The sequence below is a fragment of the Cladophialophora bantiana genome (genome assembly GCF_000835475.1).
Source record: "Cladophialophora bantiana CBS 173.52 unplaced genomic scaffold supercont1.12, whole genome shotgun sequence".
NCBI classification, from domain to species: domain Eukaryota; kingdom Fungi; phylum Ascomycota; class Eurotiomycetes; order Chaetothyriales; family Herpotrichiellaceae; genus Cladophialophora; species Cladophialophora bantiana.
Genome location: NW_015971586.1, coordinates 453,208 through 480,923, shown reverse-complemented (window position 1 = coordinate 480,923; position 27,716 = coordinate 453,208). Strand labels below are relative to the sequence as shown.

Here is a 27,716-nt window from a genome sequence, read left to right as displayed (position 1 = left end):
CCGGCAGTGACAGAACAGATAATTTTGTTGCTGCCCTTATGTTCTATTGGATCATGATCATGGAAGCCAGAACCACAGTAGCGATCCAAACCTGCACTAGGCTTCTAGGCCGTCAAAAACTCCCCTCATCAGGGAAGGAGTTATTCTGCGGGGTACTGTCGCAGAGTTGTTGCTCGGAGCTCTCGGCCGAGCAGATCTGGTGGCACATCGTCGATCATGAGAAGACAAGAGACCTTCTCATCTCCTGTCTGTCCTCTTTGTCAGTCAAAGGAAATTGGCAGGGTCTTCATCTCTGAGGCGTATTTTGTCTGGTTTCGAGGGAGAAGTTTTCTTGCCATTCCTAGCATTACTTGCGCCCCTTTGCTACCATTAGACAGGATTTTGACTGTTGGTGTTCCAGCCCGGGACATCCCACAAGCTGAACGAGTCGCCCCAGTCAGGAATCGTGTCGAAGTCCCACGCTTCCAAAGGAGGGACCCAACCAGAGTCAGGCACTTTCGCTTGCTCAAATGACAAGTGATGACCATGGACAGGTCCGTTCAGTATGCCGCTGAAGTTTGGGCCGCTTTGAGCGCCATTTAACAGAAGCAGACTTTCGATTGGATCGTCTGCGTTGAGCGTGTTTTGAGCAATGGCAGCTGGCGTCGCGCCAGCCGGGGTGTTGCTTCTGGAAATAACGATCGGCCCAAAGAATGGGATGGTGAATCGCAGTGTGTCGCTTGTGTCACGATCCCTGTTGCCGTTCTTTAATTCTAGGAGCGCCTCCATAACCTCAACCCCCTGGCGCGCCATGAACTCCCGTGGTCCACGAGAGACTGTTCGCATTGATTCAACGACTTTAGAAACAAGTTTCATGTCACTATCTCCGTCAGATGTGGCAGTATCTCGTGTTGCGGATTCAACCCGGTTCAGTATCAGTGTCACCGCCGCAATGACTGTGCCAAAATCAACAATGCGAGCCGTATTTTGAGTGTTGTTTGTATCTCGGAGAGCAAGGTATCTGCGAAGATGCTCCCGCGACGCATTTAAACAAGCAAATCTGCTATACTCAAACTTGCTGTCGGTGAACGCTCGCAGCATCCAAGGTATGTGCAAGATGATGGTGATCTGATAAAACCATATCTGACTCATGACCAACTTGAAAGAATCCTCATCAGCCGGAGAAGGATGTGGGGTGTGTAAAGTTGGAATTTTCGTCAGCATATCGCCCATGTCCTTTGCAAGCTTCTCAAGCTTTTCGTCAATGTCTAGCGTGGTAGTGTACCCAGGTGCTGGATCTTTTTGGTTACGCGCGGCAATCAATCCGGCAATCACGCAAAGCCTGCGTTCGAAAACATCAATGAAATCGATGATGGGCACCATCGTACCATCTTCGCCAAAGCAATCGCTTCCGGCGCCACATGGAAGCCCAAGGATAGGAGCCAGGAAGCGATCAAGCATGACGGTTCGGGTCCACATCATGGCATTAGCTCTGTGGCTGGCACCATCGCCATCTGAATTCCGGATACAGCTGAGGTAGCTCTTTTGCAGTCCCAGAAACTGGGCGGTATACAAAGCTCGACGAGCAGCCAGCCAGGCTCTGCGCAGGTTGCCATCATTGATGTAGAATAGGCTCTGCAGGAGCAGGCACTCCAAGCCCTCCATCGTACAAGCAAAATCGTCTTTCGACGTAACGAGATCCGCCACATAATACAGATACTTCTGTAGCACAGTTTCGATGGGTGAGTTGAACTGGAGTCTCGAAGTGTCAAATTCTGGAGGCAATTGTTGGATGAGGATTGCAAAATGCATCAATGTGCGCGCTATAGTTAGTGGTGAGCCTTTCGACAAAGTAGCTATCTCCAAATCTGCCTTCGTCGATCTTTCCGTGGCAGCATAGAGCAACTGTCCAAGGCCCCAGGCGTTCTTTTCAGATATTCCATCAGCATTTTGATTCAGCGCGATGTTTCTAGCACTCACCGTTGAAGCAGCGATCAGATCTGCATCGTCCTGGGTGGGAAGGAGCGCGCTAAGTACAAGACGCAGCTTCTCCAGCTTAGCATTGTGCGGAATACCAGAAACTTGAGATGGACTGCGATATTCGGGTCCACTTGACGGGGTAGACTGCTCTTGGTGACCAAACTATACCCCGTAATAGTTAGCCAATTTGAGAAGAGGCTGCTTGAGCGGCTTATCAAACGCACAACTGCATTGTCGAACAGAGATATAAGGGGCGGATGATTGTGCCCTTCAATCGGTGCGGTTATTGATCCATCCCCAGAGCCCACATTCAGGGCAGCCTCGACGGCATCCAAGGATTCAACGTCTGTCAGTTTTTCGAGGAGAGATTCCACGCGTCGCAGTCTTGCGCTGAGCTCGAGATTGTAAGAGTCGGGAGCGTCACTTGAATGCTCCCATTTCTCGCAAGCAATGCCGCGCGCGGCACAGGCGGTGCATATGTCTGATGCATTGGAACTCAAGTCACACCGAATCTTTCGCCTTCTGCCTGCGACTTGTTAGAGGAGCGGGTAGAAGCGAACATTGGCAAGGGCATGGAACTGACATTCGAGACAGCTATTCACCACTCGTCGAATCTTCTTCCGGGGAGGCTCCATATTGATGCTTTCTTATGGGTTTAGGCCAGCTTGTCCAATGCAGGCTGCCCCGTAAGCAGGAGTTTTGTGATTTTGCACAGTTCCGCATTACATAATCTGTTATTTGCGCTATATTGAAATATGGCCGACCGTGCTGCGTATGAAGTCTTACTGCTCGACCGTACCAAATTCCTGAGCTATCACCTTAGCACCACCTTGCACCTCCACCTCCAACTTCTCCTCCTTTTCAATGTAACGATAACATTCTGATATGCCATCCATCGCAGATCCCCGCCTCGATTAAGGGCTGGGACTGGCTCTTAGGGCCTGAACCTGCGATTCTTCTCCATGTAACAGTGCAATCACATGGGTTTGCCTCGATGATCCTGAGACCGACCTGGCCATCCTCGCTTCGATTTGGAACGAGTCAGACAATGAGATGGACGCTATCACCGAGCCAGACGAGCAGCAGCCGCTTCTGGCGTGTCGGTCGAATCAGGTGCCGTCGGCAATTCAAGTTGATAGCAAAGGTGAGGCTTTGCTCTCGTGGCCATGATTTCAAACCACGCGATGGGACACCATTCCAGTCCAGACCCTGGCCACCTCCGGCGGACTGCTGTATCTCGCTACCGCCAGGAGGGGTCAAGTCGAGCGGCAAAGACTGATGAACATCGTTCTCATGCTCTTATCGTTCTTGATAACGCAGACCTGTTTGGAGGTGTTTATCAGTTGACCACCTCCCGTCATCTGGCCCTTGCTGTGCGCTCTACCTCTTCCAACTCCGAAGGACCTGAACAATGTCACTCACTACCGGAACGGCAGATATGGACAAGGATATTGAGATCAGAAAAGAGCCTGTTGGCCTGATTGCCACGGCGTCTATTGACGACATCAACGCCGAGGCACGTGCTGCCACCGACAAAGAGCATGGACATTCTTTCTGGGAAGCTGCAAGGCTGTACCCAGCGGCTGTCGGGTGGTCTCTTTTCTTCTCAATTGGCGTTATAATGTAAGTGACAGCCAGTATCAAGCAGTCCACACAACGGTAATGGCTGAATGTGTAGGTGTGCCTTTGATCCACAACTTTTGGGCCAGCTCTATGCGACGCCAGCGTTTCAGCGCGATTTTGGGTATCTCTATGAAGGAAGCTATATCGTCTCGGCTCCATGGCAAACTGGCCTGAGCATGGGTTCTCCTATCGGCCAAGTCGTGGGAGCCTTCTTCGCGGCTATACCAATGGAGCTCTTTGGACGCAAGAAGACCTTTGGAGCTTGTGTCATTCTCACCACTGGTTTCGTCTTTATCCAGTTCTTTGCGAGATCACTTCCTGTCCTTCTTGCCGGTGAACTCCTTGGAGGGTTGGTCTTGGGAAGCTATGCTGTTATCGCCCCAGCGTACGCTTCGGAGGTTTGCCCTCTAGCCCTCAGAGGTGTTCTTACGTCCTGCACGAACATCTGCTTCGTGACAGGCCAGTTGATTGCAAATGGTGTCATCGCTGGAACCCATGTGCTCGACAGTCATTGGGCCTATAGTGCGCCATTTGCCATCCAATGGCTTTGGCCACTAGTTATTCTGATTGGTTTGCCGTTTGCTCCTGAAAGGTCAGATCTCTCGGGTTTATTGGCCTGTAACCATTAGCTAACGTGAAACCTAGTCCTTGGTGGCTGCAACGACAAGGTCGATTCGAGGATGCTGAGAAGGCTCTCAAGCGACTGGCCTCGCCAAAGGTCGATGTTCGACCGACACTGGCCATGATCATCGAGACCGATCGATTGGAGAGGGAAATTGAGGCGGGATCCACTGTGAGTTTCTTCATTCTTGAGTTATTACCTGTTCTCAGAGCCCCTCGATCACTATAACTCCGCAAATCTGGTTTCACAGACTGACAGCTGGTGTAGTACTGGGATTGTTTCAAAAAGGTCAACATTCGCCGAACAGAGATTGCCGTTGGTGTCTACACCATCCAAGTCCTTTCCGGCATCTATCTTGTGGGATATGCCACTTACTTCTTCACCCGTACGTGAAATGAGCCATCCTCCTTCATTTTCTGTCAATTGCTCACACCCAGGATTAGTTGCTGGCCTGCCCTCCGACCAAGCGTTCAACATGGGCGTCGGCTTCCTCGCAATCGGCTTCGTTGGCACCTGTCTCTCCTGGATATTGCTGATTTACTTTGGTCGGCGAACAATCTACAACACGGGCCTCGCTCTACTGGCAGTGCTGCAAATCATCATCGGAATCCTCGACTGCGCGCCCAATTACGATAACAGGCCGTCCATTTCTTGGGCGCAAAGTGTCCTGATGCTGATCTGGAACTTCATCTACGACCTGTCCATCGGACCTGTGTGCTTCGTCCTGCTCTGCGAAGTCTCGGCCACTCGGGTCCGCGGAAAAACCATCGCAATCGCCACGGCCGTTCAGGCAACCGCGGGCATCGTCATGACCGTGGCCATTCCCTACATGATCAACCCCGACCAAGCGGACATGCGAGGAAAGCTTGGCTTCTTCTTTGGCGGACTTGCAGCGCTGTGTTTGACTTGGTCGTACTTCCGAGTCCCTGAATTGTGAGTAAACCAACCCACCCTTGTCGCCCTGTCCATGTGTATATGTATTCATATCCGCATCCCCCTTTCCCGACCGCGAATACACTGTTCCTGACTCGATGCGCGTCCATCACAGGAAAGGGAGAACTTACCAAGAAGTCGACATTATGTTCGAGCGCAATGTCCAGACAAGGGACTTCAAGCACTACGTGGTCTCGGCTTGAGGTAGCCGAGACGAACATGATCGTCAACAAAATCCTTTGGTATCTGTGTGGACATCTAACATTGAGTGTGTGTGCTCTGCGCAACCGGGATATTTGATCTGGCCCAATGAACATACATGAAGGACCAAGGTGCTTTAATCGACTTGTGTCCTCCATAGTAATGAGACCAGGAAGCACACAGTTTGGATATTGATGGGCCTCTAATCACAACCCGACGATACACAAGTCGAGAGGACGGCAGTGTTCGGTCGTGGAATGTCCAGCTATCATCTGTCTTCCATCTTCATCCTTCTTTCCTCTTTCTCCAGGAACCAGGACCCAGGGTGTCCTTAGTCTTGGGTGTCTAGGAGGTCGAATCCGTCTAATGAACTTTTGCCACGCCGATCAACGCCCCCGTGCGCCGCGAAAAAGAAAAAGCCAGTCCCCTCTAACTTGCAAAGTAAAATTGCCGACTTACTGCACTGTCGAACGCCGGGTATCATGATCGCATCAGGTTCGTCCAGTCTTCATATTCATCACGGGAGCGGACAGTGCAGTTCCATTCAATCCAAATCCATCTCTTCGTCCGTGCCTCCACCCACGAGCATCTTCCTCTTCCTCTTTTGCCTGAGCCTCTCCTCTCCGACCACTCTGCTGGCCTCCATCTCCCTCTTGACCTGTTCGACCATCGGCTCCATCTCCGCTCTCGCCGCCTCCAGGTCAGCCAACTCCTTCTTGATCAAATGCTCGCCCTGGGCCACGACCTTGAGATCCTGTCGGCGTCGTGCATCTCTCTGTGCCTTGCCGCTCAATCTCCTCCTGGCGTATACTCTTTCCCTCCGTGCCCTGATCTCCTCGATTCTCTCCATGGCCTTCATGGTCGCCTGGATCAGATTTCGGTCATACTTTACGGGCACATTGCGCCTCTTCGCAAACTGTGAGAGCAGCAGATTTTGATCGACAATCATTTCTTTCCCACGGAGGGCGCGGTGCGTCTTTGTCCACTTCAGTTTGCGAGGTTGACGCTTCATCTTAAAGTTCTTGTGACATTTCGACCGGCAGAAGCGGAAGACTTTGGCGTCGTTGCGGACAAAGGTTATTCCCTTGGAAGGGTAGACGGGACGGGAGCACAGATGGCAGGTTTCGATCCTGTTAGATACCGTCGGTGTTAGCACGAACAAATGAGAGAAATGCGGGAAGAGAATTGGGGTATGGCGAACCTCATGGCGCTGGAGGTGATTTGCAAGCGGTAGGCAGTGGTAGACTGAGGGTTTTCGATTGAAGAGGCAGCTATCTAAGGTCGCAGCTCTGGCGTAGTGACAATGGCTGTGGTAGTTCTTCGTTGACTCGGCCTGCCCGGAACCTGACGACCTGAAGAACGTATTTGAGACCACGGGCGAGGGTTACCGTCTTCAACGATGTGGAAACGAACAAGGCGGAAAATCTTTGCCAAGGCGAGGAAAAACTGTTCGGAACTTCCAAGTTTCCCCTCTCATGCGGCTTTACCGCTTTTGGAATAGTAGTGCCTCCCGCGGCGAGTCAAGCCAACGCCATAACAAAAGGAGTTATCGACGCGTATCAGCACCATCAGCCCATTATCACGTGTACAGTGCCACTGCATTTGAACCGTTCCAACTCCAAGTATTGTTATATGCTTCCACCAAACTCTCCTAACAAGTACAAGTACTGCACCAGAAGAGGGATGCTTATTTCCGCTTATTGGGGCCGAGTGACCATCATATGGCAACGTCCTACCCCCACGAACCCCGTCACTCCACATCAACGATCACCGAAGTTGTGGATACGCCAGAGATGATTCTCAGCATCAAAACCACTCTGAACTCGACTGACATACAAGTACACAATCCTACCCCAGTATCTCGATCGAATGAGCCATATCCGTCCCAGAGTGGAGGCGCTCGCCCTGGCCCCGAGTTCGGGCCCGTCCAGGCGCAAAGCGTCAACGGCTTGTTTCAGCTGCAAGATCCGGAAATCCAAGGTGACAGGCCTCCTCGGTATGCTCGATCGTGTTCTTCTGACATTTGCGTTCTCATCAGTGCTCTGGGGGCAACCCTTGTAGCGCTTGCAGTCGATCGGGACTCACATGTGTATATGATGCAACTCTTGACAGGCGACGCAAAATCCATTGGGAGCGAGCCGAGACGAGATCCGCGTTGCAGAAGGAGATGGTGCAGCGGCTTCTCCAACTGATTTATTCCGGGGATGATGAAATTCGAAAAAGGCTTGGAGCTGATTCTCAAATTCGAGTGCTTGCGCAGAGGCTAGGCTTGGACGAGCCCGAACTGGCAGCAACCTCGTCAACCTCGTCACACCTGGCGCAACACGAGCCTTGGTCTTTTTCCCATACTCGAGCGACAGATCGAGAGCAGTTTGAGGAGGACATGGGTCAGAAAGAAGAGTCGACACGGCGAAAAGCGATTCTCTCGGAAGGAACCGCTGAAGCTGCGCCTAAAGCAGGTCCCTCTAACAGATTAACCAGCCCAGCCGGTTCGCACGATGATCAATGGTATCTGCCAATCCTGACCGATGCAACTGTGCAGAAACCCAGACCAACGGACCCCAGAGACCAATATCGAATCTTTTGTTTAAGGGAGCGCGAGACTCCAAGCGTAGAGTTGATCAGCATATTCGGTGACTTCCCTTTCTTATCAACTGAGATGGACACAGGTCAGAGTTTGCCCGTACAACGGCAGCAGATGGTCAATCTTGACATTCCCGAGTACCTCGTCCAGCCGATGTTGTTCGAGGGAGAACAATGTCCAATGGCTGCAGTATATACTGATTTTCGCGATTATGGTCGGAGACAGCTGGCTGCAGGATTTCCCGTCGAAGTTGTCCTGGGATCTTCGCAAGTCGACTTGGCCCTCTATTTTCGCGAGCGCAGGCCCGACGATCCACATACGCCGGCGACGTGGGCTTGCGAGTACATGCGTCTCCTCAAGAACTTTGACATATATGTAGCTTTGGCGTGGATTTCCACCATTACCCATTTCATGCGTGTCAGTCTCAAGCTATTGAAATCGGGGAGGGGGAAAAAACCCAACTCAGCTGACGGACTAAATAGTGGACAATTGCACCTTCGGCTGAGACATATGCACTGCTCCCAAACGCGATGAGACCAACGCCTCTTCAAAGACTAGTCCGTCACCACCCCGGCGTGGATCTGCCAATATTGTAAGTCTCCCCCACCTCTCCTGCATAATTTTGCTCTGAATTCTAAGCGCCTGGGTGTTTGCCCTCCCCCAGCCCCGAGATGCGCGATGGCTTGATTCAAGACATGCGGGACTACATCGTGGCCATCCAGACTCTCGGATGCAGCGTCAACTGGGCATACGGGCTGGAAGCGGCGATCGCGACGGACCCGGAGACCGGCATCATGACTCTGTCAGACACCTTTGCCAGCCACATATCTATCCTGTCGCACTGGTCCATCAGCCAGAAGTTTGCCGACGTCTTTCCTGAAATGCGAGGCTATTACCACATCGTTGAGCAGGACACGATACCCGTTTCTGAGGTCGATGTCGAGGCGTTCCTTGCGCGAAGGAGGGTCCCCAATGAGTCCTAGATTTGAAGGGGACGCGATGATTTAGGATGGACATGCGGTATCTGATACGGGGGGAGAAGAGATCGATTGCAGATCGACGAGAGAACGGGAAGACATGTAACGGAGCAACTGTACGTTGTATCAGGAATGATGAGGTAGTGAGATGCACGAGCAAGCAGACTAAGCCAATGCTAGGGAGATTGATTCCGGCCAGGGCGGTCCTTTTTTCTCTACGCCGATCCCGGATACCTTATCCATCAAGCATCGGGTTGGATGGTCCCTGATATACTCCATACAGTGGTCCAAACTGTATTTAGTTTGGACGGAGAACATATTCGCATCTGCCCATGCCCCGATGACCCTTGTGAGGCTGTACCATTTTTTTTCCCCCTGAAGTACGGACTCGCATAGGTAGTTGTCTTGCATTCTGTACCCCTTACTGTATGAGCCTCGACTTCTCAGCCCACTAGCCGCATGGCCCTTGGACAATTTGACACTACCGGGGCTCATGACGGCGCACCACCCTTGAAATCTGGGCAATCTCCTATGATACCTTCGTGTGAGCGAGAGCACAGCCGCAACACCAGGCTAGTCCCCACGGGACAACGTCGCATTCGTTTTACGTTGCAGGCGATTTTCCCCTTTCCTGCCTCATATTTTTGGTACTCAGCTGGCGCTTTCTCCCTGGGCCCGCGTCGCAGTGAGAGTCTTCAGGCCAGCAGTACGAGCCTCTGAAGGCACGAGTACGAGGTTGAGTGAAGGTCGTCCAAGCGACCCCGAACAGGACTCCAACAAGGAAGTGCCAAAGTTCGTGACTTGGTAGAACGTCGGGAGCAAGGAACGTCCGAGGGGAGGCGTTAGAAGGTAGCTGCCTGATGCTGTATAGGAGCTTGAGAAACTGCACTTCTGTGTTCCTGCTTCCCGAACGTCGTACATTTATCCTTGGATCCGGATGGAGAAAGTGGTGGAGCGGAAAGCCAAAGGGGAGGCTTTGGGGGGGGTTAGTGGTGGATGGCGCTGCTTTAGGACCGAAATCTTCGTGATGGCAAGGCTGAGAGAGCAAGGGTGAATCCCTACCCAGCTCACAAGGACCCTTGTGTCTCTCGCATCCTTCCTGCTGGGGGAAGTGAACAGGTGTGCCGGGTAAAGATATGTTTCATTTGATCCAGAGCTTTCTTCGTGTCGGAATGTTCCGCCGCTCAGTTCTGTCAGGATACAAGACCGTTCCTCAATGCTAAGTCCTGTTCTGCCTTGAGGACTTTTCCCGCTTCAGAGTTCACATCGTACGCGAACAGCCACTCTCTTATATTATTCCTGTCGTTGATTCTGGGCAGGTCTTGTGGTTTCGCCACCTTGACCAGCTCTGCCCACATGATTCCAACCGCATCCTCGAAATATGGACAATGGCTAATCAATTGCACAGACGAAGCTCTCGGATATCTCAACTTGAAGAACAGTTCCAATCTCCTGGTGATACTCTCTGTGCTGGTTTCTTGCATCTCGCTAAACAAGGCCCCCAACGCGCCTGCGTCCTCGATACACATACCCGCGCCTTGACCTTGATTCGGCAGCATTGGATGAGCTGCGTCTCCCACCACAACGAGCCTTCCCTTAAACCACGTCGGGAGGGGTGGTCTCTCGGCAAGCTTCCACACAGGCAAAATCTCACTCGTTTTCTCCGCAAGCTTTCCGATATCGGGATGGAAACCTTCGAGTTCACGGCGGAGACTTTCGCGATTGCATTTAAACCGGGACACTTGTTCTGTGACCTGTTCGTTGGTGGTTACGCGGGAGTACATACCATAGTTGATCTCGCTGTTGTCGCGAACTGGATATTGCAGCAGCCAGCGATTGCGGTCAGGGTGGACGAACCAGGTGAATTGCCCAGAGGAAGCGATGAGGTGTGCGGTTTGCGGGTCGGAGAGAACGGCAGAAGAGGGAAGCATGAAACGGATGATGGTGGTGCCCGTGTGAGAGATGTCGTAGGCGGCAGCGTTTGAACCGAGTAAACAGTGCGGTGCAAGCGAGTGCACGCCGTCCGCTGCGACGACCAAATCTGCCTTGTACTTCGAACCATCTCTGAGCGTTATGCTCCCTTCCTCGGATTCGTATGCGGCAACATCAGCAGAATAGCTGATGGCCACGGGCCGTCCTGGTGCATCTTGCTGAGTTGCGAGGTTGAGCAGGGCTCGTTGGAGGTCGATTCGATGAGCGTAGTACTGTCGGCTTCCGCCCGCAAGCTTCTCGTAGAGGCCGGGCGGGAAACTCATTATTTCCTCGAAAGTGTCGCCCTTGACCATTTTGAATGTCTCGGCAACGTTGATGTGGTACTTTGCATAGTCCAGCCCCCATGATGTGAGTACCTTTGAAGCATTAAAGCCGATCACAACCCCGGCGCCAAAGGCTGTGGCGGTTGGCGCTCTCTCGAATAGGCGGACATCATGGCCAGCACGGCGTAATCCAATGGCAGTACACAGGCCGGCGATGCCGCCACCAACTACAATGACCTTGAGAGTCGCCGCTGAAGACATGAAGCCAGTAAAGACACGGCGGAAGAGATCCTTGGCTGGTCATTTCTACAATCCTAGATGGTCTCAAGTAATTCAGCGTAGTCTGTAGATATATCGCCGAGGGATCCAAGAGGGGCGCCCGAAGGCGGCACTGTGTTTACAAAACATGAAAGCATGGTATCCTCGAAGTAAATGCCTCGGTTTGGCCGTCAGGGTCTGGTCCAAGCTTCGAAGGGTCGTCGGAAAAGCTTGCACAGGTGAAGCAGCTGCTCGTCAATACCCCATACTGAGTACAAAGTGGAGATGAAGCTTCCCCGCGTGAGCTGGAAAGGAGAAGCTAAAGCTCTCGTCCGGGGTACAAGGCGGCTGGTGTTGTAAGTTGAAAAGGATGCGAGCTTGGTGATTCTAAAGGAACCGGAGGGAGTCAGTATCAAGGTGAGGACATGAGTTCGAGCCTTTATCACATGACGAAGACCAATTGCCCTGTCAACTGCTTTGCTTTCTCTATTTCTCTATGGACAGCACAGCGCCCAGCGTGCATGTTACCATCCCCTATATATATCCGGCATATCGCGAGAGCTCAATAATGGGCGAGCAACGGTCTAGAAAGGACCTCGCCGACCGATCGACAGGCCTTGCGACACAGTCAACCACAGTTCATGAGGAGCCTCAAATCGAGACTGAACCAGCGGCAGGGCTCCCAATGCCACACTCACCCAGTGCTTCCCATACAAAGAGAGCGATGGTACTTCCCAAACCGCGGGTGCAAAGTGCATTCAGGGCCACGGATGTCTTATCAAGCATGGCTCAGTGATGGGATGTGTCAAAGGACAGCCGTCCCATGATTTTGGATCTGACTATCGGGGCAGCTAACTTCATTATGGCATTGGATCAGACCGATCGAGAGGGACCAAATCATCCTTTCTTTCAGATCATTGGTTTGATCGCCTTTGTTGCAACTTGATCTCTGCGCCCTACCACTCGCTAAAAGGAGGTACCAACCTTGACTCGCTGTGTTGGCAGGACGCCTGGGTCAATGCCGATGATGGACATCTCCTAGCTTCGACGCTGAGACACGATACGGGGCTGCGAGAGTGTGTACTCGGGACTAAACCAAGCGCCATTTCAGATGAGGACGCACTACTGACCTCGTTCACGGATAAACGGAGCCAATGTGATGCCAAAGCCACGTGGTGGCTGAAGTGACAGCAGGGCGCTGAACTGCGAGAAAGTCCGACTGGGTATGGACGGCGCTCTCTGGAGTGAGGCTAATTAGCTGCCAGAGTGAGAACTCGCGCTGCAGGCGAAACTCCTGAAGGTCTTGTTGACGATAACAGTGGAGGATTCTGACCGCCGACACCGTCTGTTCGAAGGGGTCCAACAATTCCCTGGGTAAGCTTCGTGGTGCCGTCGAAGTCTATTTTGGCAACGAATCCTCGATATTGCAATCTGCGCCGTTTCTGCAACACCGAGATGATTTGTTTCGTATCCCTCGTCGATGTTTATCTAAAGGCTGTCTGGCGAGGCTCGAATCAATTGGCTGACACGGAGGCTGACGAGGCACCTGCGGACAAGTCCCGAATTTCCTTATCTTTCGAAGCTTACCGCTACGAGCAGGTACGAAAAAGCTTATGTCCCTGGTGGGTGGGTGTTGGTAAGTACTTGGTAGATGCGATGCATTTGCACTCGCCTCCGAGAATGGACGTTGAGGTCTAGACTGTGGTGGTAATTTCACCATTCACCTTGTTACCGAGTACATGATACTATTTGGTCCAGCCGGGTTGCCCCTCGACTGTTTGTCGTCCTGACATCCTTCTCCCTCTCCCGTGCTTGTCAAAACCTGGCAGCCCTGAAAAATGGCGACTTTGGACGACAGCCTTCCCAAGAAAGAAGGGCTATACTCGGCCGAGGCAGTTGGCAGCGACAACAGCAGCGATGCCATCGATCAAGATGAAAAGGACATGGCGAGGATGGGCAAGAAGCAGGAGTTCAAGCGCAACTTCAACTGGATCAGCAGTGTCGGCTTCACCTCATGCACAATGGGCACTTGATAAGTCTCTTCCTGTTCCCCTTTGCCAACCGGTTCGTAGGAGGACTAACAGCTGCTACACGGAGTTTGTCGCCTTGAACAATTTCCAAATGCTCGTCGACGGTGGCACAGCCGGCATGTTCTGGAGCTACACTTGGGTCATCACGGGCCAATTCTTCATCGTCCTCAGCCTTGCCGAGATGGCTTCCATGGCGCCCACGGCGGGAGGACAGTACCACTGGGTCAGCGAATTTGCGTCCAGACGCTACCAAAAGGGCCTCAGCTACACCTCAGGCTGGCTTAGCTCTCTCTGCTGGCAATCCTTTGTCGCTTCCGATTGCATGTTCGCGGCCCAGCTTGTCATGGCGCTGGTCCAGCTCGGGAACCCAGACTTTGACATTAAGAACTGGTATACCGCGCTCCTGAGCATTCTCATCGGCAGCTTTGTGACTGCCATCAATGTCTGGGGCGCAAAGAAGCTGGCGCTGCTGGAAAATGTCTTCGTCGCTCTGCATGTTGCCGGGTTTTTTGTCGTTCTCATCACCATTGCCGTCGCAGCGCCCAAGAACGATGGGAGAGAGGTTTTTCTCACTTTTACCGACAATGGCGGTAACTTCCCACTGAGTACGTTGGGCCTCTCACAGAGAACCACTGTTGTCTTTTCCGATCCCTTACAAAGATTTTTTGCTCGAGTTGATGCATCATACACTGACCTTGGGTGTCTGTAGTGGGACTCGCTGTCATGGTCGGCCAAGTACCTGCCATGTGGAACGTCCTGGCCTCTGATGCCGTCGCTCATCTCTGTAAGCACACAACTCCCGCTCCTCCCAGCGCCGATTTGAAGCAGTCCACTGACCCGCAAATGCAGCGGAAGAAGTCAAGAACGCCAGCGTAGTCACGCCGAAAACTATGTTCTGGGCATACATGTTCAACATTCCTCTCGCGTTCGCCATGCTGATTGTCTTCCTGTTTGGCATGACCGACGTCGCCACTGCCACCACCGAAGCATTCCCGTTTGTGTGGATCTTGCAAAACTCTCTCAGCACGGCGGGTGCTCAAGCCATCACGGCCATCATGTTTGTAAGTTTTCACTTGCGAAATGCGTTTCGTTCAGTAAGCGTTCCACGGTCACTAACCAAGTCGTCACGCCCCCAAGATCTTGGTGTTCATGATCGCCACCAGTTGCTTCGCCTCGACTTCTCGTCAACTTTTCGCCTTTGCCCGCGACGACGGAATGCCCTTTCCAACCTGGATGAAGAAAGTCAACCCGCAACTCAACGTCGCTGCCAATGCATGCTACGTCACCTGGGGGTACACGGTGGTCATGAGTCTCATCTACCTGGGGAGCCCCGTGGCATTCAACGCGATCATCAGCCTGGCCATCGTGGCGCTGATGGCCACGTACGCAATTAGCATCGCCTGTGTGCTCTGGCGCCGCATCTGGCTGCCAGAGACTCTCCCGCCGGTCTTTTGGAGCCTGGGCAAGTGGGGGATCCCGGTCAACGGGCTCGGCCTCACTTATGCCACCTTCGCTTTCTTCTGGGCATTTTGGCCCATATATTGGGAACCCAACGCCGAAGAGGTGAGAAGAACGCCCATTGACGCTTTGGTCGGACATAAAAAGAAAGTGCTGACATGAGTTTTTCCAAACAGATGAACTGGGCGATCGTCCTCTTCGCCGGAGTCATGTTGATTTCGGCGATCAACTACGTCTTCAGCGCCCGTCGAAAATATACAGGTCCCGTGGCGACGTGCGAGGGTCGTCGGGAGGATTGATCAATCGCTCGTCTCAAGACTGATCGATGTGGAATCAATCTTCCTCCCTGCTCTTTTGGTTGTGGTCGAATAGAACAGGCAACTCGGCATATCCAAGAATAGCTCAGCCAAGACCTTTTGTTTCAATGCAGGTGATAGACTGGCGCGTTGCGACTATAGAACAGAAAGAATATCAGTGTTCGCTCACTCCACTCACAATTCATCATCCATCGTAGACCAGCAGTGGAACTCACTTCTAACTACATACCTGCCTGTGTATCTAAGCCATGAAGTCAACTCATGAAGGAGAAAGGCCTGGGGAGGATCCTCGGGGACTGGTAGGTAGGTAGGTACACAGGCCTCAGGTAGGCATGTATCGGTAACTAACTTGGATTGGTATTATATTGTCTTGTCCCGTCTTGTCTGGTTCTTCGTGGTGGGCTTTGGGCCGTGGCAAATATTATGTCCCTGTCAGCTTAGGCTTACCACGCGTGGGATGATATAAAACTGGAGTCGCCCCTCCCGGCGGAGGAAAAGAATGAATAGAAAGGAACAACCAAGCGGGCAAGTAGCTAGCCCTGTCACTGCCGAATACCGATACAATAGTTTGGTTGAGATCACCTTTGTATTTGTATCCTTCGGGAAGTCACATATCATAGTATCAATATGTCGGTCACAACGACAGCGACAACAACAACATCTGCCCCAGCTGTCGAGGCCATTTTCCGGTACGAGGAGCCCGACCGGTCTGTCCCCGCCGAGGAGCGGAGTCTTTTCTCCAGGCCAGCACCGAGAAACGTCAGGGAGGAGAAATTGACCCTCAACGACTACCGGACCGACACAAAGTTGGCTAAGGGTGCTGAGGGCCTCCACAAGCATGGTTTCACGGTCGTCGAGCACCACATTGACCCCAGCGCGTGGGCGACCGAGGAAGACATCCTGCAAACATACATCCCGGCGGTGCAAGAACTTGTCGAGACCGTGACGGGGTGCAAAACCGCAATCGTCAACAATGTCGCTTTTCGCCGTAAGAAAGCGCGGGAATATGATGCGGACAGGACCTTCTACCATCCGCGTGGCGGAGAGATGGACAAGATGATTAGTGCACTCCCGTCTGACCGTCCAATGAGTAGGTTGACCTCGTCATTCTTCCCCGGAATCATCTTGATAGAACCGGACGCATGCGCTGACTACGCACTCCTCGACACTGTAGTTTCTCCGCAGGAGCCGGAAAGATCTCTCGAACCGGCCCGCGCTTTGCACGTGGACTACACGCTCAAAGGTCTCCGCGACACGATCAAATACTGCCGCGCCGACTTCGCCGAAGCTGGCGCCGAGGCGATCAAAGCCTACGAGGCAGGAAATCGAGGACCGCGCGTGGCGGCGTACAGCGTGTGGAGGCCACTCAAGACAGTGAAGCGGGATCCCATTGCCGTGTTGAATTGGAAGTCTCCGGGCAATATCCACAACGACCTCCATACCTTCGACTACCGAGCCAAGGGCTTCCAGGGAGAGTATCTGCTCGAAGCGTACACCATCTCGCGACCGCAAAAGCCCGCGGACCACGAATGGTACTACGTCTCTGAACAGAAGCCACACGAGGTGATGATGATCAAGTTTGCAGATACGGACAGTGAGCACGATAAGGACGTTGCGGCGGCTGGGGGACACGGGAGTCCTTTCGTCGTAGGTACCGAGGATGAGGAACCCAGAGAGAGCATTGAGGCCAGGGTGCTGGCATTTTGGTAGGATGTTGCCGATGTGACAGTGAGAAGTTGATATCTACGTAGGTAGTGTTGCGTTTTCCATGGGTCGTTGGCCTTTGGGCGGACAGAACGATCAAAACGGGGAGTGTCAGGCTGTCACCAGGCCTTCATTGGCCTTCCAAGAGCAGATAGGAATGCGGCGGAGCATAAATCTCTTAAAGTGTTCTTCGCTTGATGCATTAAATGCTCCGCGGTAATCTCTCGGGAGAATTCGCGGCATCGGGATTTCCACATGAGGAAAGCCAGCCGACTTTCTAGAAGGCGAATCTTTTTCTTTCCGCAGCGATGGTCCATGTCGTCGACCTCTTTAGCTGAGGGTTGGGCTGCTTGATTCCCTTCCTCGCCACGACACAACGTTGGTTCCGACTCATCCTCTCCACTGACAGCATCTCCATATTATCGAAGATCCTCGTCGCCTTTTAAAGGAAGGAAAAGCGTCCTGCGCCGATTTCTCGACCGCAAAACAGAATGGCCTCGACACTCGCCATCGGCGTGGGCATCGCCGCCGCTGCATTCTTTGTACGTCCCTCTCGTCCTCATGAACTCCATTCCCCTCTCTGTCCGCTAGCATACTAACAACACATCACAGGGCCGTGCTGGCCTGGTCGCATTCCGTCGCTGGCGCAACCCTAACGGGCTCAACGCGCTTGGTCGGCCATTCTACAAGGGCGGCTTCGAACCTAAGATGACGCGGCGAGAGGCGTCGCTCATCCTTGACCTCAGCGAGAGAACACTCACAAAGGAGAAGATCCGAAAAAATCATCGAGCATTGATGCTGTCGAATCACCCGGACAGAGGCGGCAGTCCGTATTTGGCCAGCAAGGTTAACGAGGCAAAGGAGTTTCTGGAGAGAAACGGGTAACGAGGATAATCGAGACGGAGGGTGTAATCAGGAAAACATTCTACAAACGCCCTGGGCTACGGAGCAGATCCATTTATGGCTTTCACGGAGCATAGCGCGGGCGTTGTGACATGGAGGTGTATATACGGGCAAGAAGAGCACGGCGTTATTTATGGCTTTGCACATGGATGTTACATCTTCAGCAACGAATACGAGGTTTATCTCGTCACTGACGGGTGTTTATCCAAGAAGCGGAAGACGTGTACAACAAAAGAGAGGATGTATATATCTCCGCTCGACAGGGACGGGAATCTCCAGTGGCATGAGGAGAAGGCGGAAGTTTTGTATATCAACGGAGCGAAGGATGGAAGGGTAGTCGGCGGACGCATTCGAAACGAAGAGATCTCAGTTCACCACATCGTACCCCATTACTTCTCTGTTCTGTCCCCGTGCTCAATCCTTCTTCCCCCTGAAGCCCTACCTCGTGGTTTGAACCTGAGTGTTTCTTCGAAGCTCTTAGAAGGAGAGGAAGCCAAGGCGTGAAGAAGAGCAAGAACCCGAGAACAAGGAAATGTCTCCTACCCTGCCGCGAATACGGATTCCTTGGACTGTGCTCCAGATGTTCCTATGCGTTGTGCTTGTTTGTATATCTCCGGGGTGGTCGTTACTTGGGATTCCTCCTCCTGATGTTGATAGGTAGTATACATCCTGTTCTGTTCTATACGAGGTCCGTCTTTCGCGTCTACTTCTAGTACCTACTGTAGGGGGTGTTTATTCCGGGCTGCTCTGGTTGTGGGTATACTCCTTCTCTTGGACCTGCTCCTGCTCTTGCTCCTGCTCTCGTTCCGGGTGATAATGTTAGTGTCACTCCCGATCTTAATCTTCATGGCACCGCGTACTCAACACGCTCCGAACACGACGTAGAAGGATAGAGCATGGAGTCAGGCTTGGGATCAGCCTCCCAAGCTCGCACACGTCTTGAACCGCTCCTCCAAAAATCCGTTAAACTCGTCTTCAGCCTCCCACACAAGCACGTGGCCCTTGCCCTCCCAGACTCGAAACACGCAGGATCCCCGCGCTGTATCTTCGGATTTATCGCCGGCGGGGTCCTCGGACAGCTCGTCGCGCAACATCTCAAAGTGACGGAAATCAATCATGCGATCAATCGTGCCGTGCGCCACGGCGATCCTCTCTCTGCCCACCAGATCGCCCATTTTCTGGATCTGGTGGGCCGACTTGTGGTGCCACCCGGCCGCAATGGCCTGCAGCATGAAGCCCTTCTTTGTGAATCCTTTCTTGTCCATGCGCTTCTGCAGCTCGCCGGCAGCGAAGCGGTCACGGTTAGTGGGAAAGTTGCGCTCCGGGTGCTCCCTGTCCGGCGTCGCGAGGAACTCTTCGGAGAAGAGGCGGTGCGCGATCTCTTCCAGCTGCACGTCGATGTCGCGCGGGATGAACATGTTGATGCGCTGGCGGAGGTTTTGGACAAAAGGTACAGTGCGCACGATGCGCGGGGCCGTCGAGATCAGCGACAACGAGGCAATGTGTTGCGGGAGGATAAGGGACAGTTCTTGGGCGATCATACCGCCCATGCTGACGCCTATGATGTGCAGGTCTCGCTGTGGAGGAGTAGGACTCGTCTTGATTGTGTCGGATCCTTCATGATTAGGAGATGCAGAGGAAGCTGACGACGGTGGAAGCCAGCCGACATGTTCGAGCATGTCAATCACGTCTCGAGCCATCTCAGACGTGGAATAGAGGCACGCAGGCTTGTCGCTGAGACCCATTCCACGGTTGTCGAACACGAAGCACGAGTACTTGTCACGCCGGTCGTGGCCGAAGTACTTGGTCTGCCGTTTCCAGGCTGTGCGGTACGCGGCGAGGCCCATTATCCACTGTGAATGAAGCCGTCAGCGTAGGTCTGAATATGGAGGTAACTGTGTAGATGGGAGTTGTCCTGAGTCGACGGTCAAGACCGGGGCGAAAAGAGCTGATGAGCAGTTCACGCCGGTCGGCGTCTCTAAGACAGACAAACCACTTCCTGCCTCTAATGGCGCCTGACTTCTCTTTGCCCCAACATGACGCGGTCCTGTACATAGCCAATTGACCCAGTTTTCCGACAAGTCTCATGGGTTTTCCAACCTCTCGATCACTTCTTCATGTCGGAACACACAATTCAATACAATATCCAACCGGCATCTCCGGCCTGCCGACCGAATAACACACAAGAGGCGAAGAAGAAGTACAGAAAGAAAGAAAAGAAGGGGGAGGAGGGGGGGGGGGACCTACAACTAACTTAACCTCCCCCTTCCCATGGATCTCCCAGTATAGTTGAAAGGGACCTCCGTGTCTCCCCCTGGCAGTCTCGCAATATCCGGACCGTGTGGGCGCCAAGTGCCAGTTGATGGTGTCAAAGGCCGGATGGGCGAGGATTTCCGCGGCTGTGAGTGGCATAGTTATGCGCAGGTACCGGTCTCCGGACCGGTGGGAGATGGAGGAAGACTTCAGTCCAAAAGGAGAGAGCAGAGGATGGCGGTCACTTTCCTCTACCTAGGAGGGTGTCTTCGTACTTCTAGGGGCTGTCTCGACGGAGTAAAAGGTCGTGTGATGTAAAAGATGAGGGCAAGCAATGGTGAGAAGAGAGACAGCTGGGCAAGGGATCCGACGAGGCTGCAAGGCTACATAGGCGGTTGGCGTATAACCGCAATACGTGGCAGACCGAAGCGAGATAATACGAGAGCGACAACCTGGAGGATGAAATATTTGGCTAGAGCGACGCTATCGGACTTTATGTAGCCGATTCGGGATATCCATGCTTTGACTAACCGCCTCGTCATAGATGCGTCGCATAATTCCTGATCGCATTTTGGCCTCAACAGAACTCACGAGCAGCTAGATCACTTGAACTTGAATAGAGTCGCCTTCTGAGAGACATGGGCGTCGGTTCATCAAAAGTCAATCATATTCTTTGGGCGCAGATCTGCCAGTTCCCGACCGGAAATCACCCTCGAGGAAAGGATTTTCCTCTCCCAGCCCGGGCAAACGACCACCAAAGCCAACCACCTCAATATGACCGATGGTGCCAATAGAGCATCCTCTACCACCAGTACTAGCTGGCATGGCTAAATAGACCGAAACCGGTGTTGGCATCTTCGGGCTGGGTTGGTAGATTGAGCAGAAGTGGCGAATATAGCAGCTGCCTTTGCGTAGAGCGCTCGAGAAGCAACACACAGGCCCACTGGAGAGCGGCTGATCAATAAACCCTGAACAAATCCTCATGCATGACATAGTATCCTCAGGGCTCAGGCAGACGCGAAGACTCAAGATACGAGCATCTTGGGATCTTCATTGTCTCCATGTTTTCTCCATCCTTCGGCCTTCTAAGTTAGTTGCCCCTGATCGGCGCTGCCCACACAGTGACGCGAATCCGCACATCCAGGTCCATCGTCAATCATAGCACTATGAATTAGTAAAGGGTCAACCCTGCCGGTCGAAATCGCGGGGTTGTTTTGAAAAACTTCAATAAATCTCAATGCTGTGGCCTCTGCTATACACCAGTAAATCCACTATCGGCCCCAATCAAAAATGGTTGCCCACGTCACAAAAGATTCCCAAACTTGAGACAAGCAAACACGATCATTCCTGTCCTAGGTCGATCTTCTAGACCCAATCAAGGCAGGATCCGAGGCTAGCCATGCCAAACCTTTGTGGTGAAAACAATGAAATCCATTTCGTTATGGCAATATTGTATCCTGCTCGACGCATAGTCCTGGACAGTCCCACTCACTTTAACCTCGTCGACTTCGTAGCGGATGCAAGAGTCGACTCATCGGTGCTTTGAGGATCCGTCTGCGGAGCACGGAAAGTTATATAGTTTTCTTCTCCACCAAAGGGAAAAAGAAATATAATAGTTCCAGTAGCGTTCGCCCCCAATAATTTCGTCATGTCGAACATCTCCTCCAACGGCGCGCCCAAGGACCATCGTCTTCCTGTCGTCGTCTGTCCTAGTGGTTGATTCGGCGCACTGAACTCGACGATTGCCCCCGATGAGTCCAGAAGGAGATGCTTTCTGTTTTATGTTGGAATCAAGAAATACGTACATTTGAGTAAGATGGCGCCCGAATGATCTGGCCAAAAGAGAGTAGGAAACAAGGGTCGTCAAAAGGACTGGACGGATATGATCAACTCGCGGCCTTCGCTCTGTTGCACCACATTATTGATCCATCCTGAACATCTCTTCATCGTCCATGTGGACATCTCTGTCGTCGCTCCCGTCCCGATAGTTGCGCTCATCAGATAGCTTCTGCGTCAAGGTGGGAGGCTGCATCTGCAACAAAGGATTATATATAGCTGTCAATGTGCTGTCGGATGACTTGCTGTTGAAGGATTGGTACTGTTGTGGCAATGGTGGTACAGGTGGCACATCAGGGCCTAGATAAGACGGCTTCGTACGCGGAGTTCCGCTGCTGAACGAGAGGCCCGCTGTCGCGGCCGCCAGCGTGCCGTCGTCAGTCCCCGAGGTGCCCGGCCGGAAATCCGCCCCGGAGAGTCGATGAGGTGGTAGTCCTGGGGAATGAAAGCTCTCAGCATACGAGCTGGACGGAATAGATCGGTACGAGCGGGAGAAGCCTGTGCTGCCAGTGCTGAATCTTTTCGAGTCTGGGACGGGGTAGGCCGCCTCACTCATGGGAGGCGGGGTTGTCTCAACAGAACTGAGCTCGTCCTGCATCTCGGACGAGGAGAACCCGGGAGATGCAGATGAGTCCTCGCTTGGATCGATCGCAGAGGCTTCAATCTCGGATTGACCCGCGGGCAAATTCTCCGCCGTCATGTTACACAACACGGAGGCGGCCTCCAGCAATTGAACCTGCTGGTGTTTGGAGATGAGCAACTTGGACGTGATTGCCCATGCCGGATCATGTTCCCAGCTAATGCCATTGTGTCAGTCAACGTAGTAAGCGCCACGGGATTTACGTACAGGTGCTTGGTGAGACAGCTGCTGTGTTTGTAGCCTTTGCCACAGGTATCGCACCGCAATTCAATCCCCGACTTTTTGCCCTCGCCTTTGATGAGATGTGATCCTTCGCTGGCCCTCCTGTTTCGATTCTTGAGGTTTCTGGACGAGGCTGGGACATCCTCGTCATGAGAATGGTCCTCAAGAACCTCGTTGTCGTGGCTGCCTGCCGTGCCAGGGGGCCCATTGAAATAAGAGTGCATGCTGGGTCGAGCACTCATCGAGTGTGACTCCGTCATCTTTCTTGAGCTGGCGCTCCTCCGGTGGCTCTGTACGGGTATTCCAGGCAAATCACCCTGGTCCCGCAAAGCAGCCGCAATAGCAGCCTGCGCCGTTGTAGAAGCACCTGCGTTGACGCTTTTCCTCCTGTTCACTCGATGAGAAGGGTTCGTAGCCGACAGCGAGATGGAGTGAGAGTGTTGTCTGGCAGAGGCAGGAGGATGCCGGGAGGAAAAGCTGCCAGAGACAGGACGGGAACTCGGTTGTTCCTTTGTTTTGGAAGCCAGGTCAGCACGAGCACCGGGTCGAGAATGGGCCGTGCCCTTTGCTCACCTTGGAGGAGGCCATGTTGAAAGAGTCGAGTTCTTGAGATCAGACGACTCTCGAGCTCAAAACTGTAGGCAGTCTTGAGACTTGAGAGTCGTCAAGGACGAGCAGCAGCCAAGGTAGGAGAGGGCGTCGTGTTGTGCGCTGTGGGGTTCGGAATGCCCGAGAAATCAGAGGATCGAGGAGCGCGAGGGGGAATACAGCGGGCAACCGCAGCTGGACTCAGAATACCGACGCCGAGTCGGTAGCGATGTAGCCGTCACAGGGGACTCTATTGAAGAAACAAAAAGTCTATCGCAACAATCCGTCAATGGAACAGATGGTGGAAGTTTGGTACAGAAAGTGAAGTTGTGGGAAAATGTGTGGACTGGACCGTGTGAACTGTGGGAATGGCAGCGTGGAACGGTGGGCGGAAATAGTTCTTGTCTGTTCTGAGCTGGGGCACTTTTATTAGGAATCCAGGCTCGGGATTTGCTTGCGGGTGGATTCGTGGTTCGTCGATCGAGAGGATCGCAGCAGCAGCGTGTGGAGTTCAGGTCAGGTTGAGAGGAAGCCGAGAGTTCTGGCACCGGTCTTGCTGGGTGGGCAAAAAAAAAATCCGAAGGCATACACAGTGCAGTGGGATAAGCTGGAAGAGAAGTATCACAGTGCTTGAAAGGATGATGGTCAGGCAAGGCCATCTCTTCTCTTTTTTTTTTTTTCTGCCTCTGACAGACCTGCTGATCGCGCCGATTTGAGTATTCTGGCGCTGATACTATTCTTTGGTCTTCTCCTCTCCTGGCCTTTTGTTTGACTGGCCTGACTGGCTGACCGTGTTCCTTGCTTCTGCCACACTGCTGCGGGGTCGCCCGTGCCTGGGCCTAAGCGTCTCAAGCTCGCAGCAGGAAATTAATCGTACCGAGCCCTAGACCAGTTCACTGGCATTTGTTTCAGCAGCACGGGCGGTTGAAGAAATTGTCTCCTTCTCAGCCGCGCCCTCCTACGGATCCCAGGTTACGCGTTCCTGAAGCAAAAACAGCCCAGAGGTCAAAAAGAAAGGGAGAGAGGCAAAATTCCGAACCAGAACAACAAGGGACACGGGGGGGGCAACGCAACCATAATCTTTGGGAATTGATCAGCTCTTGCGATTTGATGCCGACAGATCACACACTGCGAGACTGCCACTACTGCGGGCATGGGGCATGGGCATGAGCCATGGCCCATGGCAAAAGATGGGGCAGAAAGCTGGAAAGGGCATGGCCTGATCAAGTCATGCACTACTCAAGGTCATGGGTCAGGCAAGCCAGCAGCCAGGGCTGATGGGCTAACATGCGCCGCTCCGTACCTGACTAAAAATTGACTGGCTTCGACCCCCAAGCGCCAGACACCACAGCCCTCCTCCCCCTCGAACTCTCCAAGTCTCTGGACCGACCAGCCAGGGTTCGGACGCGGCCCACTGCGACCACGAATCAAGAAGACCCAATGCCGTCTACTGCGCGCAGGCAAAACAGAAAAAGAGGGGGAATACTGCGGACCTCCCATGGGTCTGTGAGGAGGATGCACGCCTAGGACCTGGTGAATTGGAGAGTCTCTGTCAGGAATCATCTGGATACTTGCGCTGCATGGTGTTCAGAAAAAAAAAAAAAAAACCAACGATGGATGCCACCAGGCAGTTGTGAGTGCTTCTCGGTATCCGCTCCAGACACGACTGTCTTTGTAGCTGCGACTCCGCGAATCAACATGCCCGCTTCACGGCCTGAAGAGAATTGCTGATTGGAGCCGCCGGTAGAGCCATGGTGTAGGTTGGCGACAAGGCGTCTCATTGGGCCTGATAACTGAAGAACGAGGACAGCAACTAGCAAACAATAGGCACTACACCGGCAAGGCACCATGGCTTCTTAGGGGACTTGTGGGGAGCCGAGATATTGAATTGTCGAACCAGCGATAAGATCGAGGCCCAAGCAGCCATACCCAAAACTCCCAAACGGCCATGCGAACTGGTGCAGAACAAGCAGGTGCCAGACACTCGCTCTAACAGGCTTGTTGCTTGGTCGACTTGCGAGCCGTCAGGCGAAGTCGTCTGATGCCAGTGGTGCAAGGGCAACCAAAAATCACGCACCATTCGAACCCTGGATGCCGTCATCGGCTGGGGAGTTGTGGTTTGAAAATGCATGCCTTGCGCAAGATACGGCTTCGTCCCGTAGCCCTTTTTGTCAAGTATAACATTTCTTGATCCAGGAGGTCAGCAGCGTCACTGGTCAGGTCAGTTGCGTCATCATGGAGATGATCTTTAAACGGCACGGACACGGGAACTATGAGCGGCCAAACGAGTTAGTCTTCTATCGGTCGAACGTCTCTACGCAGAACCCATCTTGTTTGGAGTCCTGTATACTTGATACAAAATCTTTGGGAGGGTTTTGTTGCCCGGAATACTTGTACTCGGACAAATGAGAACGCAGCTTAGTGGTCAATGCCCATCCGCGTGGCACCGAAGCCTGTCGAGCAATCAAAGTGCTGATCCCTCAGCATGTCCCCAATCGGACAATTCAGCAGGTTGCAAGCTATGAGACAGACCAAAAGATCATCCTGACTGACACCGATTCTCCGAATTATGTGTGTGGGCGCTTTGGCACGCAGACTAAGGATTGATTGTGGTACCCGAGTAATACGAGTTCCGTCAAAACCGACGTTCCCGGCCCCCGGGAATGACAATCAGAATGGCCTCCCCTCCCGGCTGTTGGTATTCGCCCCCCCAAGTCAAGCAGAGCGACAGAGGCAACTACCTATTTGTACAGTACACACAGTACCGAGATGACGCTATTTGGCGGGGTTTCGACGGAGCCTCGGCTGAGCCTGGTTATGAGGCTAGCTTCCCCCAGCTTTCAATCTAGTTGCCGTCGAGGTCAACCGAGACCCGAGTTTGGAGGGTTGGCTGGATGACCTTTTTGAGGATACAGCATTTGCGGAAAAACGACGTGATGAGGAGCTGCTCAGGCTCATCAATGAAAATGTTACACATTACACATGGCGGCGGTCATTCCACTATGCATCCATAGGTCCGAAATCGGCGAATATCCCGAGTACAAATTAAGTAGAGTCTCGAGGCTCTAAGTTATCCGTCTTATCCATGGCTGATAACGACGCTTACCCGCATCAACCCCTAATCTCAGCAAAGGTCTCCTTATGGCAACCATGTATCCTGTTGGGTCTTGGAGTTCGCGCACAAACCCAGACGCAAACCGAGCCAGGAGCAGAAGACACGCGAGGAGCATTCCAAATGTCCCCCATGTTATGATAGCCAGTTGACAGGTGGCCGCTCACTGGGCAGCAAATGAAAGCAGTCCGTGCATCTGCCTAGCCTCCCAGACTAGTTCACCTCGCAGCTGGGTTGACCGAATACTACCTACGAGAGGGGAAGACGGTACGTCGAGAGGAGTTCGTTTGACTGCCGGCCCTGCCCCACGCTGCAGTTGGCAAGAAGGAGTCGTCAGCCGAAAGAATGTCCTCCCTGACATGTTGTGTCTCTGGCTTTGACTTTGGATTGGGACCATCTGAGGGTATGCACAGTGTTCTTTGAAATGTGCTTGAGACGCCGGCCCTGGAAACAGTCAATGCATCGGCCACGTGGAACACGGCGTGGGCGAGGCTTGTCAAATGAAGAGAACAAGACTAAACCAGCACATCGGGGCTCGGGTGAAGTCATGCATTCGTCCACAAACTCGGCCAAAGCCCGCCTGTGTATCTCCTTTTCATTTGCTTCCCGCTGGCGCGAGGCTGAAGGGGCTTGTTTGTCTGTGCCCGACGTTCTCTTTCCGCTTATTGGAAGACGAGTCCGACGCCTACTCTACCGTTGCCTCAATGCGTCCTGCCATGGTTTCTCTCTAGTTGCCCTGACGGTTGATTTGTGGTCGGACTTTGACCTGAGGCTGTGAATGGCATAGCCAAGTAATCTTTTCCTCCCTCGCCCCTTGCTTGTGGCTGCTCGATACTATCATCTCGCCACGGCCGTTTTCGGATCTTCCAATCAAGCCGTCACTAGCTTCATGGATGCCTCTTCTCCCCTTTTTTTCCGCTCCGGCGCCACGGACCTTGGACTTGTAATAGCCTTCTAATACGAAAACTCGGGTGCTGGTCACAATCTATTTCCCGGGTTGACCTCCCCCTTGTTGTCTACACCATTGTGCTTGTTCTTTGTGTGAACAAATAGTCAGTATGTATATTTTGAGAAGTTGGGCTCTCAGACCGCAGAGTGCTTGAAGCAACCGAGTGCGATTAGGACCGAGGAGGGAAGCCAAAAAAAGAAAAACCCCCCACATTTTTCGCCCGGGATCCAAATCCTTCACAGTCGCAGTTGCGGCCGTCGCTGCGTCATTGCTCATACAAGAAAGAGACATT

The 27,716-nt window shown here is 53.0% G+C and overlaps 11 protein-coding genes across 11 annotated transcripts; 6 read left to right on the top strand and 5 right to left on the bottom strand.

Annotated features, from left to right (window-relative positions):
- Window positions 1-369: 369 nt before the first annotated feature.
- Window positions 370-2,594, bottom strand: Z519_08071 (uncharacterized protein; the record flags this gene model as incomplete). The annotated part of the gene is made up of 4 exons (XM_016765800.1): window positions 370-1,905; window positions 1,960-2,121; window positions 2,184-2,485; window positions 2,543-2,594. 4 exons carry the CDS (start codon window positions 2,592-2,594, stop codon window positions 370-372), a joined length of 2,052 nt encoding a protein of 683 aa, XP_016617845.1.
- Window positions 2,595-3,370: 776 nt separating this feature from the next.
- Window positions 3,371-5,141, top strand: Z519_08070 (uncharacterized protein; the record flags this gene model as incomplete). The annotated part of the gene is made up of 5 exons (XM_016765799.1): window positions 3,371-3,582; window positions 3,638-4,174; window positions 4,228-4,375; window positions 4,472-4,589; window positions 4,648-5,141. 5 exons carry the CDS (start codon window positions 3,371-3,373, stop codon window positions 5,139-5,141), a joined length of 1,509 nt encoding a protein of 502 aa, XP_016617844.1.
- A 741-nt stretch (window positions 5,142-5,882) lies between these two features.
- On the bottom strand, window positions 5,883-6,544 carry Z519_08069 (uncharacterized protein; the record flags this gene model as incomplete). The annotated part of the gene is made up of 2 exons (XM_016765798.1): window positions 5,883-6,468; window positions 6,540-6,544. 2 exons carry the CDS (start codon window positions 6,542-6,544, stop codon window positions 5,883-5,885), a joined length of 591 nt encoding a protein of 196 aa, XP_016617843.1.
- Window positions 6,545-7,131: 587 nt separating this feature from the next.
- Window positions 7,132-8,905, top strand: Z519_08068 (uncharacterized protein; the record flags this gene model as incomplete). Its single annotated transcript, XM_016765797.1, has 4 exons — window positions 7,132-7,334; window positions 7,451-8,339; window positions 8,405-8,514; window positions 8,587-8,905. The coding sequence occupies 4 exons, from the start codon at window positions 7,132-7,134 to the stop codon at window positions 8,903-8,905; spliced, it is 1,521 nt and encodes a 506-aa protein (XP_016617842.1).
- A 1,187-nt stretch (window positions 8,906-10,092) lies between these two features.
- On the bottom strand, window positions 10,093-11,415 carry Z519_08067 (uncharacterized protein; the record flags this gene model as incomplete). Its single annotated transcript, XM_016765796.1, has 1 exon — window positions 10,093-11,415. The coding sequence occupies one exon, from the start codon at window positions 11,413-11,415 to the stop codon at window positions 10,093-10,095; it is 1,323 nt and encodes a 440-aa protein (XP_016617841.1).
- Window positions 11,416-13,250: 1,835 nt separating this feature from the next.
- Z519_08066 (uncharacterized protein) lies at window positions 13,251-13,445 on the top strand (the record flags this gene model as incomplete). The annotated part of the gene is made up of 1 exon (XM_016765795.1): window positions 13,251-13,445. The coding sequence occupies one exon, from the start codon at window positions 13,251-13,253 to the stop codon at window positions 13,443-13,445; it is 195 nt and encodes a 64-aa protein (XP_016617840.1).
- An 88-nt stretch (window positions 13,446-13,533) lies between these two features.
- Z519_08065 (uncharacterized protein) lies at window positions 13,534-15,199 on the top strand (the record flags this gene model as incomplete). Its single annotated transcript, XM_016765794.1, has 5 exons — window positions 13,534-14,047; window positions 14,152-14,226; window positions 14,292-14,503; window positions 14,580-15,005; window positions 15,077-15,199. 5 exons carry the CDS (start codon window positions 13,534-13,536, stop codon window positions 15,197-15,199), a joined length of 1,350 nt encoding a protein of 449 aa, XP_016617839.1.
- A 645-nt stretch (window positions 15,200-15,844) lies between these two features.
- Window positions 15,845-16,927, top strand: Z519_08064 (uncharacterized protein; the record flags this gene model as incomplete). Its single annotated transcript, XM_016765793.1, has 2 exons — window positions 15,845-16,307; window positions 16,392-16,927. The coding sequence occupies 2 exons, from the start codon at window positions 15,845-15,847 to the stop codon at window positions 16,925-16,927; spliced, it is 999 nt and encodes a 332-aa protein (XP_016617838.1).
- A 485-nt stretch (window positions 16,928-17,412) lies between these two features.
- Window positions 17,413-17,806, top strand: Z519_08063 (mitochondrial import inner membrane translocase subunit tim14; the record flags this gene model as incomplete). The annotated part of the gene is made up of 2 exons (XM_016765792.1): window positions 17,413-17,463; window positions 17,534-17,806. 2 exons carry the CDS (start codon window positions 17,413-17,415, stop codon window positions 17,804-17,806), a joined length of 324 nt encoding a protein of 107 aa, XP_016617837.1.
- Window positions 17,807-18,738: 932 nt separating this feature from the next.
- On the bottom strand, window positions 18,739-19,671 carry Z519_08062 (uncharacterized protein; the record flags this gene model as incomplete). The annotated part of the gene is made up of 1 exon (XM_016765791.1): window positions 18,739-19,671. One exon carries the CDS (start codon window positions 19,669-19,671, stop codon window positions 18,739-18,741), a length of 933 nt encoding a protein of 310 aa, XP_016617836.1.
- A 2,324-nt stretch (window positions 19,672-21,995) lies between these two features.
- On the bottom strand, window positions 21,996-23,363 carry Z519_08061 (uncharacterized protein; the record flags this gene model as incomplete). Its single annotated transcript, XM_016765790.1, has 3 exons — window positions 21,996-22,710; window positions 22,761-23,284; window positions 23,349-23,363. 3 exons carry the CDS (start codon window positions 23,361-23,363, stop codon window positions 21,996-21,998), a joined length of 1,254 nt encoding a protein of 417 aa, XP_016617835.1.
- Window positions 23,364-27,716: the final 4,353 nt, after the last annotated feature.